Source organism: Enhydra lutris, unplaced genomic scaffold, assembly GCF_002288905.1.
Source record: "Enhydra lutris kenyoni isolate GAN:26980312 unplaced genomic scaffold, ASM228890v2 scaffoldscaffold1, whole genome shotgun sequence".
Classification (NCBI taxonomy): Eukaryota; Metazoa; Chordata; class Mammalia; order Carnivora; family Mustelidae; genus Enhydra; species Enhydra lutris.
The window spans coordinates 47,483,487-47,499,980 of NW_019154085.1; the positions used below are offsets into that span (position 1 = coordinate 47,483,487).

A 16,494-nucleotide genomic window follows, 5' to 3' on the forward strand; every position below is an offset into this window, starting at 1 on the left:
CCCTCTCTCATGCTGTGGCTCCAGGGTGAGAACACTGTGAGGGCACAGCTCTTCAGGTGTCATCCAGCCCCACAATAGGGTGTCCGTTGTCCTGCTAGAGCACCCCCTTCTCCTCCAGGGTCTGTCCTCATCCTTGTCCTGCCCTGGGGGCTGTGGGGGCATCAGGGATCCAGACTGCTGGAGCCAAAGGGGCTGGGGCAGGGGCTGAGTGTGTCCGTGGGGCACTCACCAATCGCCACAGCTGCCACCCCCTTCCTGCCTGACGCTCAGGGCCGAGGGTGCCCTACCAGAAGAAAGAAGGGGTTCTCCACCACCCATCCCCACTCGAGAAACTACACCAGTAGACAGAGTGCCTCCTGCATGGCACTGCCCCCAGCCCAGATCTCACCATCTCCGCTGAGATTCCCTTCTCAGACAGGCTTCTTGGTGCAGGGCACTGCCCGGCCCTCCAGACCAGGGCCTTCAAGAGCTTCGCCATCGGGGGACAAGAATGTGGAGGGAGCCAGTAGTTTGGTCAGAGGCGGCCAGGGTAGAGGGTGGAGAGGCCTGGAGACTTGGCAACAGCGCACGCATGCCAGACTGTAGCTCCGAGCCCCACGGGTCTGCTCCCCTGGCTCTTTAGAAGACACTGTCTCCTGGGACATGCCCCAGAAATGTCCATACTCTCCTCAGTATCCTGGGAGGGCCTTGGCTCATGCCTGGAATTCTTCCCTCTCCTCCCTTTCTGTTTGTATGGGTGGTGGCAGCGACAGGGGAGTGTGGGGGAGAGAAGTCTTAGCTGACCCCTCCTGGTAGCTACAGCTTCAGTCTCTGTTTGCTGTCTCCTGCAGACCCGGAGGCATGGAGTGAGTCAGGGGCCATCCCGTGGTTGCCAGAGAAGAAATGGGAAGGGGGCGGCAGGCACCCAGCCTCTTGCTTTACTCAGTCCACCCAGAGATGCCCTGAGCACACCCATAAGGCAGGGACCACAGGACCCAGTCCCACCATGTCAGCATTCCTGCTCTGCGGCCACCGGCTCCTTCCATGCAGCTCACCCTTCCAGTCCGTCAGCACCTGAGGGGAAGACCCCAGGGGAGCCCCCTTGCCCATCACAACACTGCCGACTGCTTTGCAGTTTTGGTTCCTCTGTAGATTTTGTAAAATAAAAAATACACCAGATCCAATAACACACAATGTCTATGCACACACACACACACACACAAAAAAGGAAAAAGAAAGTGCCTGGCTGTCTCGGTCAGAAGAACACATGACTTAATCCAGGGGTCGTGAGATCAAGCCCCACACTGGGCGTAGAGATTATTTAGATGCATAAACAAACTTTAAAAAAAGGAAATGACTGTAATAGGAAGGTGGCCAGTCTGTGGTGCTGACCGAGGGGCTGGCTCAGGAGGTCCCCCGGGCGGCCTCTGAGTTTTAGCATCAGCAGCGGCAGAAGGCGGATAGGTGAGGCTCCTGGTGCCGGACAGAGGTGCTGGGCATGCCTTGCAAGCAGCGGATCCAGTGAGAACTTCCCACCTGCAGGGAACAGAGGGGACAGAGGAACCAGACAGACACACCCAGAATCCAGCCTGGGAACCCTTCCGGGATTAGGGACCTGCTTCCCAACAAGACAACAGCCTAGGGGGTAGGAGACCGATGACGGTGCAGGGTGTTTGCTTCTTGTCCTGGGCTCTGAGCCCACGCTGCATGCAGCTCTGGGGGCTGCCCTCTGAGACCCCTGTGCAACTCAGGAGGAGAGATGGGGAACTTCCCGCAGCTCTGAGACAGCTTCCCGGTTTCCTCAGTGCCAAGGTCTGAATGCTTGTTCCCCTGAAACCCGCATGTGGAAATCCTAACCAGAGGGGCTTTGCTGTCTTCACCTAGATTTTGGAGGGTGAAGCAGTCTCGGCCTTGATCCCAGCAGAGCCACTGGTGATTCCAGCCACAGAGATCAGCGTAGCCTAACTGCGTGATCCCACAGGGAGACCAGGGGAATGGCGGCGTGGGCTGTGCCCAGTGAGGCTGTGGAGGCAGGACCCCCCCCACGGGCCTGGAGGGCAGACAAGGAGCCCAAGAGAGTAACTGTTGCCCGCGGGCTCTGGGCTTGACCAGGAGCGTCCATCCCGACCCCGGCTGCCGAGGCACTTTGGAAGCCCAAGGTCTGGTCCCACAGGTTCCCAGAGGGGACTCTGCCCCAGGGTGAGTTTGCACTGCGAGTCTCCCACAGGTGCTTTACCAGGCCCACAGCACCGACCTCCTCTGCCCCAGGGCCCTCCTCTGGCGACCCCAGCCACTGATGCCTTAGGACCCTGAGCCCCGGGGGTGGGGGGTGAAGGCTGCAGCTGCTGTCACCGGTTCTGATGTCCCCGGGGCCAAGCACCACCTCCCCCAGCACAGCGCCCCAAGCTCCTGGCAGGGCTTTATAGATGGCTGGTGTACGAGGAAGAAGAAAGCAGCTTGGTTTTGTTTTCTCAGGCGTACTGCAGCAGTCAGGGATAAATGCCCGGAATTTGTTTAAAAATATGCCCACCAAAAGAAGGGAGAAGAAAGGAAGCCGGTGGTGGGAAACAGTGGGGTGACAGGCATATGGGGCTCAAGCGTGTTTGGGAGATGTCACAGTCAACACATGAATGAAAGCAGCATCCTGCTCCACAGTTAAGATGTGTGCAAGGATGCCGAGCTCACACCATCCTGGGGCCTCGGACGCCCTTCATCTGTGTGGACGTGGCCCTGAGACCCTGTTAGCTTCAAAAACAGTGAAGTGACTGTGACCCTATTTGTCCCACGTTTGTCATCAGCTTATTATTGGCTCCTCCAGGAAGACTTACAAATATTTTAGGTCTTGCCAAAACTGCCGGCAGAATAAAGGGGAAAAAAAAAAAAAAAATCACTCCTTAATTTTTTTAGGGAAACAACTGGAAAACAAGTTACTCACCAGCTGATGAAAGAAATGCACAGTCTACACAAGTGATAATATTCAAAATGCTCAGTCATAAAAATAAAGGCCTTTTATTTGGTTTATCTACGCTGTTACAGGAACCCGTGGCAGCACTCTGGGGCCCACGAGGCCTGCGGCCACGCCCACACGGGCTGTGAGCGTCTACGGAGAAGCCGAAGGGTCATGGGGTCACCTTCTTGTAGGTGATGTGAAGATGCTGAGTCATGGGCTGGGTAGTGGTTGCCATGGAGACCGTCTGTTCAAGTTTGCCTTCAGAATTCAGCCTGAATTTTCGGGTGATCTGAGCAGAACAAATAGAAACACCTTAGTTTTACCTTCCAAAGGCGGTCCTGCTGTGGGCCAAGGGCTCTGTTCAGGCTGCAACGTGCCGCCCCACTGTCAGAAGCCCGTGGGCCACACAGTGTCCCCATTGATGGGTGACGGACATGCAGCCCACAGTCCGGGGTCTTACGGGGTGTGCCAAGATCAAGAGGTCCTGATCTCTGGCCCTTTCCTCTGGCCCTCGGCTGTCCCCAGAAGACCAACAGGCATGCTTGGTCTTGTCTCAGCTCATTCAGAAGCCAGCCACTTTTTCCTTTTGGACAAAAGCTGACCTTCCATTACATTCCGGCTTTCCCCTCTTCCCTTTCATGCTAATAACGTGAACTGATGTCACCCGTGTTTTCGGAAAACTCAGTGTGAGTGCCTTTGGAACCACTAATTTATCAGAACAAAGTATGGTAGCCAATGAGAAAGTCCTGTCCTCCTGGAATGTTGAAGCGACTGCTGAGACACAATACACAGCCTCCATCCTCCCCGTGACCTGGAGCATGACAGGGCCAGAATGTATGAAACAGGCCACAGCCAACCACTCTGTAACTGACCACCAGAAAAGCCACATTTCAGAAAGTCCATTTAAAGATACAAGGGAACCAGCCCAGAAGGGAGGACAAAGGCCCTGGAGAGAAGAGAGTGTAGAGACCCTGCTGGGAATGACCATTCCCCTGAGGAATGTGCCTGCCATGAGGGGACAGCGGTGGGAACAGGAGGCTGGGGAGCCGAGCCAGCGCGCTGATTCCTGGCACACTTTGGAATGTGTGCCGAGAAGGAGAGGCCATGGAAACACCCCAGACTTTGGGTTGGGACCCGAAAGGCTGCACTCTAGGAGGGAGAGTTAATCAGAAGCGGACCTGAGAGGGAGGAGGGAGAGTTAATCAGAAGCGGACAGGCAAGGCTGGCTTCCAAAGAGCTCAGCCTCCAACAGTCCAGGTCTGCCCTCCTGGGACGGACAGCCAGCAGCACGAGGACAGCTCCGCGGTAGGAGATGGCATTACACAGAGCCTTGAGGCACCTACAGTTTTCACACGTGGTGCCTAGGATTCAAGAAGAGAAAAACACAGAAAAAGCCGACTTAGCAAGGGAGGTAAGAGCACAAGTGCATGAGCAGATGCCCTGAGGTGGGCACGCCAACAACAGAGTCCTTAGGAGCAGGTGTGGAGCTTTTCAGCAAAGGACTCGATCCGCCAGGAGGAGTAAAATGGGAATTCTATAACTGCAAAGTGGAATCAGCAGAACAGACCCTGCCCGGAAACAGTCCGTAGAAAGACCTGGCTGCAGCTGGGAGGAGGATGGACGGCAGCCACGATGGGAGTGAAGAAACCCAGTGGAGACCTGAAGTCCTGACATGCATGCACTGGGGACCCCAGGAGATGGGGAGGAGAATGAACACAAGCCAAATGTGAAGGGATTACAGCCAGCTCTCTGAGGCCGACAGAACATATAGCAAGCCACAGACGCAAATTACAACCTAGCAAGACACCGGACAGATGGACACCTGGGGGCACGGGGGAGGGCAGCATGTCCAGACACCAACTGCCACATGGGCTTTAGGCTTTCCCAGAGAAGGACGGGAGCTGGAGATGACGGGACGGCCTCTCAAAGTCATTACCATCACCACCACCCAAACCATTCTCAGTGCAGTGAAAATACTCTTCAAAAATGAAGGCAAAATAGGGGCATTGCGGGGTGGGGTAGGGTGGGGTGGTTTCAGTCCACCGAGCGTCTGCCTTCGGCTCAGGTCATGGTCCCAGGGTCCTGGGATTGAGCCCTGCGTCGGGCTCCCTGCTCAGAGGGGAGTCTGCTTCCCCTTCTGCCTCTGGCCCTCCCCTCATCGTGTGCACATGTGCCCCCCAACCCATAAATAAAATCTTGAAAAAAAAAAAAAAGAAGGCAAAATAAAGACATTTCTAGACCAAAAAAACTCCACAGCAGTTCTACCAGCAGCAGGAGTCCTCAGCCCCTGGAAGGAAATACTGGAGGAACTTCTCAGGTTTTCAGAGGACAGGACCTGCAGCAGCACAGAGAAGCAGGGACAGCCGAAGCCCGTGGCCAACCACGCGAGCCCAGTGTGCACCGTGGAATCCTGTGAGTCGGGAACCTGAGGCGGCAGCGTGTGTGTGAAGGGAACTGGCCTGTGTCCAGCACACGGATGGGCACGAGAAATGCCTGAAATCTTAGTGATGATTCTGAAAATACGTTCCCCCACACCACCTTCAAAGTCAGAACGCTAGGGTAGCACATATTGCGTTTCTTACTTCAGAAATCCAAGTGTCTGTTTTTGACCAGAGAGTGTCACCTGCGATGGGAGCCAGGTAAGCCCGGGTTCTGATGGAGCTCCTGGGCTCCTTTCCAGCCAGAGGTTCCCTTCTAAAGCAGGGACACTTTTGTTCTCTAGAAAGAGTGTTTACCCATGTTTTCAAGTGGGAGAAAAGATTTCCAAGTGTCGGGGCGCCTGGGTGGCTCAGTGGGTTAAGCCTCTGCCTTCAGCTCAAGTCATGGTCTCAGGGTCCTGGGATCGAGCCCTGCATCAGGCTCTCTGCTCAGCAGGGAACCTGATTCCCCCTTTCTCTCTGCCTGCCTCTCTGCCTACTTGTGATCTCTCTGTGTCAAATAAATAAATAAAATCTTTAAAGAAAAAACGATTTCCAAGTGTCATCTGTGACGAAATCTCTGACTCGTGAAAATGACATTAAACATTTGTATTTACTTGTAAGAAGGAAAAAGTTTCATTTTGTTGTCATTAGGAAAAACAGTGTAGTATAAGACAAAAAAGCAAAAGAAAGAAAGAAAACTGATAAACGAGGCCCCCTCCCCCACAAAACCCCACGACTGGAGAAGCAGACAGGGCCAGGGGAAGACACTTGGGGTCCTTGTCCTGTGTCTCCGTGACTCCATGTCCTGAGCACCACCAGCAGTGGCAGCTGCCGGGAGGTGCCAGACACGTGGCCACAGGTGCAGCACGTGGAACCAACACCCTAGTGCTGGTGTGGCCCAGGCACCAGGCGTGGCTGTCGCAGGCTGAGAAGGGCCATCCCCAGGTTCCTGAGGTGGTCTGGAGCAGCCCGTGCACCAGGTTATGTCAGACACCCATTAACGCAGACCGCATTTGTCATTGGCAGGAATCATTGAAGGAGAGCAGGGGAGGGACAACACCCGCGCCAGTAGGCAGGAAGACAAAAGGGTATAAGAGGGCAGGAAGGGGGATAGCAGGACACCCAGAACCAGACAGACAGAAGGACACTTCGTCTGCCAGGGAAGCAGTCTCACGCTGTTTTAGCATATTTATTTATTTATTTATTTTTTAAAGATTTTTATTTATTTGACAGAGAGAAATCTCAAGCAGGCAGAGAGGCAGGCAGAGAGAGAGGAGGAAGCAGGCTCCCTGCTGAGCAGAAAGCCCGATGCGGGGCTCGAACCCAGGACCTGGGATCATGACCTGAGCCGAAGGCAGCGGCTTAACCCACTGAGCCACCCAGGCGCCCCCTAGCATATTTATTTTTTAAAGATTTTATTTATTTATTTGAGAAAGAGAGCATGTAGGAGCAGGGGAGAGTGGCAGAGGGAGAAGCAGACTCCCTGCTGAGTAGAGAGCCCGATGTGGGGCTTGATTCCAGGACCCTGAGATCATGACCTGAGTCGAAGGCAGAGACTTAACCCAATGAGTCACCCAGGCGCCCCATATTAGTGTCTTTAATTCTACATTACTTTTTCTGGAATTTTGTTTAGAAATAAACAAAGCTTTTACTTTTGAATCCCTTCCAGAGGAAATGAGGTGGTGTAGAGATACGCCCCACCTATGCACACACACGCAGTATCTTCTCCAGGGCAGGGCTCACCCACCCTCACAGCTCACAGGCTGCGGACGGCTGGGCCCTTGCCTCTGTCATGGGGACACGGTGCTCTTACAGCGCCCTCACTTGAGTGCCCACGACAGACCACGCACATGGAGCACAGATGGGCCAAGAGGGACATGCGCAGGGACATGCAGGGGAGGGGGCCGCGGGAGCCAAGGAGAAGAGTGAGGCCCCTGCTTTTCTCCTCAAGCTTGATGGGTGCTGAGGCTGACAGTCCCCTCGTGAAAACACCGACACCTGAGCACGGCTGGCCTGCTCCCAATGGCTCTGTGCTATCAGTGCGGCAGGGGCTCCTGGCGACACCCATGGGCCCCACGTACCGCACACACTGCACAGCGATCCAGGCGGGGGTCCCCCAGCCCTTCCCTGGGAACCCTGTCCTGACCACCTTGCTTCCGGATCAGCAGGTGGTGACAAGCAGCAGCCGAGCATGAGAAGGGAGAAAGGACTGGGGTGTGTGCCATGACCACTAGGTGCTAGGGAAGAGCAGAGCGAGGGGCCACCAGTGCCCACTGTCACCGGAGCACACTCATGGGGCTCTGTTCAGGTTGGAGACGTCCCAGTCATGGAGCATGGCCTCCAGAGTGCCACCACCCCCACCACAGAGATGACAGCCTGCTGTCACGGCAGTGCAGTTGGCTCCACAGACAGCAAAGGCACGGCCACACACAGGCCCCTGGGGAGTCACGGGGCGGGTTCCTTTGGGTTTGCAGTCCCGCAGAGGACGTTTCCCGCCCCATCTACCTCTTCCTGTGGAAGTCGCTAGGACTGAACATGGATGCAGGCTGTACATGCCTGGTAAGCTCACTCCTAAGAATTCCGTGGTCATTCTGAGTCGGCCGCCACAGCTAAGGCGTCATCCTGACCAAGGCCTGTCTGGCCCAGATGCATCCCCGCTTGAGGAGGAGGAAGCTGGGGGCAACTGCTCGCCTCCACAGCTTCAAAGTGGAGCTTGTTCAGGCTATTGGGGGATCATAGGCCACGCGCCCACATTGCTCGAGTGCCTGGTTCCTGCTCATGAAGCCGGATCAAGGGGTCCCTTGGCCTCAGAAGGTTCAGGAAGAGTCCATGTCAGTAAATACAAGTGCTTATTTAAGCCAAGTGTGCTCCCGCTCCCTAGACTGCTCCGGCTCCACAGGAACAGAACCATGGAGGGAAGTGTGACATGAGAATTTCTCTGTGTTTTAATGCTTTTCAAGGCACCCCCCCCCACCTTGTTTCCTTCAGTAGGGAAAAGGTGAAAAGGAACCTCCGGAGGAAGATGGCTATGACTGTGTTTTAGGACCTAAAACAAAGACATCAGGAAGCCACAGCAGCTAATATAACCCCCTATAGAGCAAGCCTGGATGTGGAGGCAGGAGGGGCCCCACCCAACGGGCATGGGAATCCCAGTGTGCTGACAGCACCCCGCGTCTTTACAGAAGTGATGGCTCGCTGCCAGCGGACACAGCGAGGATCAGAGCAGGTGCACGCTGCCCATAACACACACAGCTTCTTCCCCCACCCCTGCTTTCCTGAGATGTGACTGGCACACAACGCGATGCTTGGACACACATTTGTACAGCGTTGGCCGACACCCCCATCACCTCACTGCTACCCTTCACATGTGGAGTGCGGGAGCTCTTAAGATCTACTCTCCGAGCAAACGTCACACGACATGGTATGAACGGCAGACAGCGTGCTGTCTGGTGGCTCCCTATGACTCACCCCTCTTACAGCCAGATGTCTGTGGCCTCTCACCTACAGCCTGCCATCCCTCCGCCTCCCGGCGACACCACTGAAATCTGTTGTTCTTTTAATAAGTCCACATATAAATGAAACCATGCAGTACTTCTCTTTTTCTACCTGACTTATTTTACTTAGTGTAACCCACTCAGGGATTCATGTCGCAATTCTTTTAACGGTTGAATGACATTCCTTGTGTGCATGTATGCATATGCATACGTATGCGCGGACACGTCTCTGTGTTCTTGAATAGGCGAAGGAGCTCACCCACAGGGGGCCCGGGGCCAGAATTCTGTTTCATAGCTATGGACACACAGCATTGCCATGACTATAACCAAACCCCCTCCCTGGCCCTCATGGGTGACAAGGAAAGGTTACTGGTGTGGGAAAAGGGGAGGCAATGGAGAGGAAACTGGGAAGAGGGATCATTTTGAGAAAAAGCATAAAGACAGAAGAAAAATTCACTTATTAGCTTAATAGCAAACTGGAGACAGAAGAAACAATTGGTGAATTTGGAAACAGGTCAATAAAAACATCCAAATTAGGGGTCCCTGGGCAGCTCAGTCAGTGGAACATGTGACTCTTGATCTCGGGGTTGTGAGTTCAAGTCCCATGATGGGTGCAGAGATTAAAAATAAAATCTTTAAAATATCTAAACTGACTAATATGGAAAACACAGACTGAAGAAGAATGAACAGAGTCTCAGGGACACGTGGGACAGCATTAAATAAACTGACATCTGTTTAGCAGCAGTTCTGATGGGAAGAGTAAGAATGGAAAAGAAAAATGTTGAGAAACAATGGGAGAAAATCCCCAAATAAGACACCATCTTACAGATCGAAGAATTTCAGGAGACCTATAAAGGATAAATACAAGGAAACCACACCCAGTGAAAGGGTGTAAAAGAAAGAAACCCACAGTGAAAGTAAAGTAAAAAAAAAAAAGTCTCAAAAATGACTAGAGAAAGGACGCCTGTGTGGCTCAGCTGGTTAAGTGCCTGCCTTTGACTCAGGTCATGATCTCAGGGTCCTAGGATCGAGCCCCACACTGGGCTCTCTGCTCAGCAGGGAACCTGCTTCTCCCTCTCCCTCTCCCCTCACTTGTGCTCTGTCTCTCAAAATAGATAAATGAAATCTTAAAAAAAAAAAAAAAAAGACTAGAGAAAAAAGACAAACCACGTACAGGGCATGAAGAATTTAGGCTGACTTTCAACCAACACAATTAAGGTCAGAAGACAATGGAACGAAATGATTCCTTTTAAAAAGGACGCCTGTTGGGGCACCTGGGTGGCTCAGTGGGTTAAAGCCTCTGCCTTCAGCTTGGGTCATGGTCTCAGGGTCCTGGGATCAGGCCCCACATTGGGCTCTCTGCTCAGTGGGGAGCCTGCTTCCCCTTCTCTCTCTGCCTACTTGTGATCTCTGTCAAAATAAATAAATAAAATTAAAAAAAAAAAGGGGGGGGGCGCCTGGGTGGCTCAGCTGGTTAAGGAGTCTGCCTTCGGCTCAGGTCATGATCCCAGGGTCCTGGGATCGAGCCCCGCATCGGGCTCTCTGCTCGGCAGGGAGCCTGCTTCCTCCTCCCTCTCTCTCTGCCTGCTTGTGATCTCTGTCTGTCAAATAAATAAATAAAATCTTAAAAAAAAAAAAGTGTGATGCTGAGTTACATGAACATCACCATTGTTTAAAAAATAAATAAATAAAAATAAATAAAAAAAATTAAAAAAAAAAAAAAAGTACGCCTATTGACCCAGAAGTTTATTTATGATAAAAAATAACCTGCAAAACTGGGAGTGAAAGAGAATTCCGTGAAGAACTCCAGTCCCTGGAGCTGTCTCCCCACTGGATGCAACTGTGCTGGCCTGTGCTGCAGCAGGAGACAGCTCTGCGGTGTTGCAAGAGCAGCCCGTGGGGCCAGGGTTGGCGGCAAGCGCCTGACCTCGAACACGGAGGACCTCTCAGCCATGGGCACATCACCAGGGACCCAGAATAAGAAAAAAGAAATTCCCGAAAAACAAAGCTGAAGGACACATACCCCGCCTGATTTCACAACTGTCCGGCCCTAGCATAAGGATGGCCTTATAAATCGATGGGACAGAAAAGAAAACCCAGAAATAAATAAACTCTCACAAATGTGGTCAAATGATTTTCAACAAAGCTGTCAAGAAGACTCAATGGGGAAAGGACAGTCTCTTCAACAAACGGTGCTGGGAAATTGGACATCCACCTGCAGAAGAACCGAGTTGAATGCTCACCTATCACCACACAGAAAAACTAACTCAAATGCATTGTAATTCATGAACATGAAACACTTTCATGCATCAAAAGATATTAAAAGCAGAGTGAAAAAGCAGCTTGCAAAATGAGAGAAGGTCTCTGGGAATCACATATCTGGTAAGGGATTCAAAGAGAATGGAGATGCCGGCTTCTGGGCACAAGCAGAGGACAGGCTGCATTGCTGAGGCCGTGGGGGGACTGGGGCCCATGTTGGCGAGGCTGTGGGGGGACAGGCCCATGCACCACTGGCAGGAACGCACAGTGCGGTCAGCTGCTATGGGAAATGGTATGCTGGTGCCTCAAAAAATTAGTATGGAGTCACCTATGATCCAGCAAATCCATTTGTGGGTACACGCTCAGAAGGGCTGAGAGCAGGGTCTGGAAGAGATATCTGTAACCCACGTTAATGGCAGCATTATTCACAGCAGATAAAACATGGTGGCAACTCTGGCATCTAGTGACGGATGAATGAATGAGCAAAACGTTAATACACACGTGATAGACTACCATCCGGCCTTATGAAGGAAGGAAATTCCATCATATTCTATAACATGGATGAGCGCTGAGGATATTAAGCTGAGTGAAAGAAGCCAATCACAAAAAGACTAGTGTGTGATTCCACCAAGATGAGCTTCCTAGAGTAGTCAGTTCATAGACACAGAAAGCAAATGGCGGGGGGGGGTCTTACAAACAACAGTACTGGTAATATTTTTATTAAATGTAAGTGGACTAAACATTCCAATGAAAATATGGAGCTTTTTGACTAGACAAGAAAAACAAGACCATGGGAGATACACTCTGAATACACAGAGATAAATAAGTTGAACGTAAAAAGGTAGGAAAACAGATGCACTGTATGAACAAGCACTGGACAGCAGGTGTGGTTCTGCTGTCATCAGACGTCAAGGTGCTTACGACAAGCTACCAAGAGGAACATTTCATAAATGTCATACAGACCGCCATATAAGCACCTGAGGACAGAGCTTCAGCCACGAAGCAAAAACAGACCCAAAGAAAGGAACAGAAATAGCCTCGATCACTGTTGGGAGATTTGAGCACAGCTCAGTTATCAGACAGAACCAGACACCCCTCACCAAACAAACCAGCAGTATAAAGGAAATCTGAATGACCTTATCCATCAACTTGACCTAAGTCCACTACACCGAACAGCTGTCAAATGCCTATGTATCTGGAGTGCGCGTGAGGCATTCACCAAGTTGTACCGTACCTATGGCACAGAGTAACTCCGAAGGCATGTTCTCTAGGCTTTTACAGAATTGAATTAGAAACCATTAGCAATCGAATATGCAGAAAACCCTCAAATATTTGGAAAGTAAGTAACACACTTCTAAATGACCCAGTTCAAATAAGAAAGTCACCAAGGAAAGTATTTTGAGCTCGGAGGTACTAAGAGCACACCCCTCATTCCCGGGGGATGCAGCTGAAGCAGGGCTCAGCGGGAAATTCACAGTTTCGAGTGATGCATCACAAACTAAAAATGGGCTAAATATCAGTGACTTAACTTTCCCATTTAAGAAACCAAAAAAGAGGAGATTAAGCTCAGGATAATTAGAATAAAAGAAATAATATGATGCAAAAATCCTTCAACTTGTGTATTTTAATAAAACATAAAACCAGCAATAACTAAATAACTAAAAATGACAGATTGTTTATCTGTCATTGGGATTTATCTGAAGAATGTGGGTCAGGTCAACCTCTGAAACCCATTCCTATAACTCAACTCATGAACAGAATAGAGCATCTCAATGGTTACAGCAGAAGCACCTGTCGGAACTCAACACCCATTTGTAATTTTTAATAACTGGCAAACTAAAAATATAAGAAAACAGAAGGTAGTAAAGGGCATCAGTGGAAACCTGACAGTGACCATCACAGCCAGTGGTGAAAGACAGCGTCTTCCTGTGAACAGAGAACAGGGCCTGGTGTCTACTCCCACCGCCTGTACTGAACATTATGCAGGCTGCCCTTCCCATGTCCTAGCGTGGAAGAAAGAAATCGCATCGAGACTGGAAAGTGACCCTGTAACAGCAGATGACAGGATGTGTAGAAAACCCCCAAAAAACTATTAAAAAAATGAGTAAAATAAAGAAGTGAATTTAAGAAAGTTACATGATACAAAATCAATGTGTAACAGTCAAATGTATTTCTATATGCTAACAAGTAATTGGGAAAAAGAAGAAATCACTTATAACAGCATTCCCAAACCCCAGAATACCCAGGCATAAATTTTGCAAAATCTATATGAGATTGTACACTAAAAACTCCAACACAAGTTGGGGTAGGGGAGCCTACATAAACGGAGAGGTTTACATGGTACTGGATAAGGAGAGTCACTTCACTGAAGATGGTACTTCCCAAATTCATCTAGAAATTCAAGAAATCCTAAAAAATTCTTCTACAAGTTGACAAGAGGATTCTAAACCTCATACAAAAAATGTGAAGGGTCTTTGGGCAGCCAAAATAATTCTGTAAAGAAGAAAAAAAAGTTGGACAACCGAAATGATCTGATTTCAGACATTACTATAAAGTGACAGTACTCCAGATTGCGGGACCTCAGTGTACACGGAAACCCAGAGATCACCTGGGTGGAAGAGAGTCCAAAATGGACCCACGCGAGTGCACCTCACTACGGGATGAAGGAACGAGGGCAGTCTTTTCGACAAATGGTGTTGGAACAATGGGATATCTATCCAGGGGGAAAAAAATGGAAGAATCTTGACCCCTAATTCATACCACAAAAAAACATAAATCCCAAAATTATAGACTTTAAAGCAAAAGGGAAAACTGTGACAATTCTTGGAGAAAATGCGGGTTAAAAATCTCTGTGGCCTGGATTAGGCAAAAGAATTTAAGACAGGGCACAAAAAGCACAGAGTATAAAAGAAAAAGCTGGTAACAGAACATGAAAAGTCAGGGGCGCCTGGGTGGCTCAGCTGGTTAAGTGTCTGCCTTTGGCTCAGCTCGTGATCTCGGGGTCCTAGGATCGAGCCCCGTGTCGGACTCCCTGTTTGGCTGGGAACCTGCTTCTACCTCTCCCTCTGCCCTTCCCCCAAGCTTGCTCTTGTGCTCTTTCTCATTCTCTCTCAAATAAATAAACTCTTTAAAAAACAACAACAAAAAAAGAGAACATGAAAAGTCAAACATTTTGTCAAAAGCTGGGTGCACATGCCCCTGATGAAGGACTTGTCTTCAGAACACATAACTCTCAGAACTCAGTAGGAAGACCAACAACCCGCTGGAAAGAGGAGCCCAGGATCTGAATGCTTGCTTCAGAAAACAAGAAATACATGGCAAATAAGCACCACGGAAGAGGGCCAACATCATCAGTCATCTGGGAGACATGTTTAACTGCGTGAAGCGCGCCTGTGCAGCCACCAGGACGGCGCTCAAGGACCAACGCGGCAGAGGGGGCAGGGACACCTGACCCGGTCTGGCGTGCCCCCCACGTGACTCTGCAGTCCCAGTCCTAGGTCCTCAGCCGAGAGACACAAGAACACACGTCCACACCAAGATGTCCACACACAGGCTCAAAGCAGCTGATCCCCAACAGCCCAGACCTGGAAACAAGCCAGTCGGTGTCCATCAACAGAGGGAGACAGACGCAGCTGGGACGTGTCTGCGGTGGGGAACACTACCCAGCAACTGAGAACCCAAATGACCGCTGACTGCAAAAGCAAGAACAAGTCTCACCAATGCTACCCTGAATGGAGTAAATAGTACATGGCTCTGTTTGCAGTGAGTCCTGGAGATGCAAATCTAGTCGGTAGTGACGGGGTCTACCCTGGCTTGGGGAGGTGACCAGGGGCTGTTAGGAGCCCCGTTGGGGGGCTCTCTCTGGGAGACGGGCGTTCTCATCTTGACGGGGGCACGTTCCAAGGCTGTCCACCTGAGCTGCATGCATTAACTCTATGTAAGTCATACCCCCAGAGAGATGATTTTTTTTAAGTAAAAAAAAAAATTAGTGGGGAACCGGCCCGGGTCAGGGGGACAAGCAGGGCACCTAGGATGGGGGTGGGGGAAGGGCAGGCTCTGCCAGCAGGGGCCGGGCAGCTGGCCACTCAGCCACACAACTCAGTTCTGGGTGAATTAATGACCCGAAGGGGAGGTTTTAGGTCAAGCTGTTATGTTTCCAGGAAAAAATATATATCTGTTTGCAGGGAAACCTGCTTAAATAAGAAACACTAAAACAAATCCAGAAAGGAGAGCCTAGGAAATGGAACCACAAAATTAAGAACTTCTGTTTCTCAGAAGCAGCAAAGGAGTGAAAAGATACAAACTGGAAGGGTTACTGGCCACACAAGTAACCGTGAAGCTTACATCCAACTCAGCGAAGAACAAGTGTCAGGAAGGACAGACACTGTGGACGCTGGTCAGAGGACCTGGACGGGACCTCACTGGGGGGGGGGCAAGCAGGATACAATGGGATGCTGGCTGTGAGAGCAGCTCCAGCCACAGGTCTCAGCCCCTTGGGATGTGGTGGGCATTAATGGGGGGAGTTCCTGGAAGGCAGGGGCCTCTCTGATCCTTGGTGTCAAAGAGCCGCCTGGAACCGCCGTGTCTCGGGGCTGCCATAGGGCACCGCCGCGTGGACTGTGTAGGGTCCTCAGTGACCAAGCACCAAGGGCAGAGGAACACAGATGGGGTGATGTCAGGCTTCAACAACAGATAGGCAGGGACACAGGGTTCTGTAGAAGCCAGGCCTTCTGACCACCAGCTGCTGGGAGGACAGACAGATGCTTCCAGCCCCTGCCTCCCTCCCTTCCAGGTTCTGTCCATGTTGACCCAGCAGGAAGGCCAACCCAGGTGCACCCAGCCAGCCGTTTGTCAGCTAGGTCACTGACCCCATGGGGTTTGGTTCCTCCCCTCACTGTGCCCTCATGGGCTTTACCTCACCTCCTCCCTCCTTTTACAGAAAGAGACTCTTGTGTTTAATTAACAAAGCCCAAAGTTAGTTCTCTAGCAAAAATAAACAAAATCTACCCCCCCAATCCCTGATAAAATAAGTAACTTTTGATAAGTATGAGCCAGAAAAAGAGAAAACAGACACATATAAAAGATCAGGAATATAAAGAGGACACAGAATGGCAGATACAGAGAAAGCAGTAAGTGTTACTTCTTCCTCAAACTCTGAGTATCTCAGTGAAAGAGTGCTGCTCCTGGGAACCTTGACCCTGTAAGTGCAGGGAGGTCTGAGGGTGGTGAAGCAGGGAGGAGAGCACGGGCAGCCCACCACACATTGGGCCCAGATACTTCCCTGCGGACATCTAGGAGGACCAGGCAATGTTGATGGGGCTCCCTCCTTGTCAGGGAGCAGAAATAGCTGAAAAGCTCCCAGCTCACTCTATGAATAACCTGATACCAAAAT

At 50.8% G+C, this 16,494-nt stretch overlaps 1 protein-coding gene across 2 annotated transcripts in view; it reads right to left on the reverse strand.

The window, feature by feature from the left end:
* Positions 1–2,965: 2,965 nt before the first annotated feature.
* Positions 2,966–16,494, reverse strand: part of LOC111144614 (THAP domain containing 4) — a 40,243-nt gene continuing 26,714 nt past the window's right edge. For both annotated transcript variants that reach the window (XM_022499001.1, XM_022499011.1), the window contains one exon: positions 2,966–3,218. In XM_022499001.1, the coding sequence (XP_022354709.1) occupies positions 3,099–3,218 (120 nt within the window). In that variant the 3' untranslated portion in view covers positions 2,966–3,098. The remainder of the gene's footprint in view (positions 3,219–16,494) is intronic.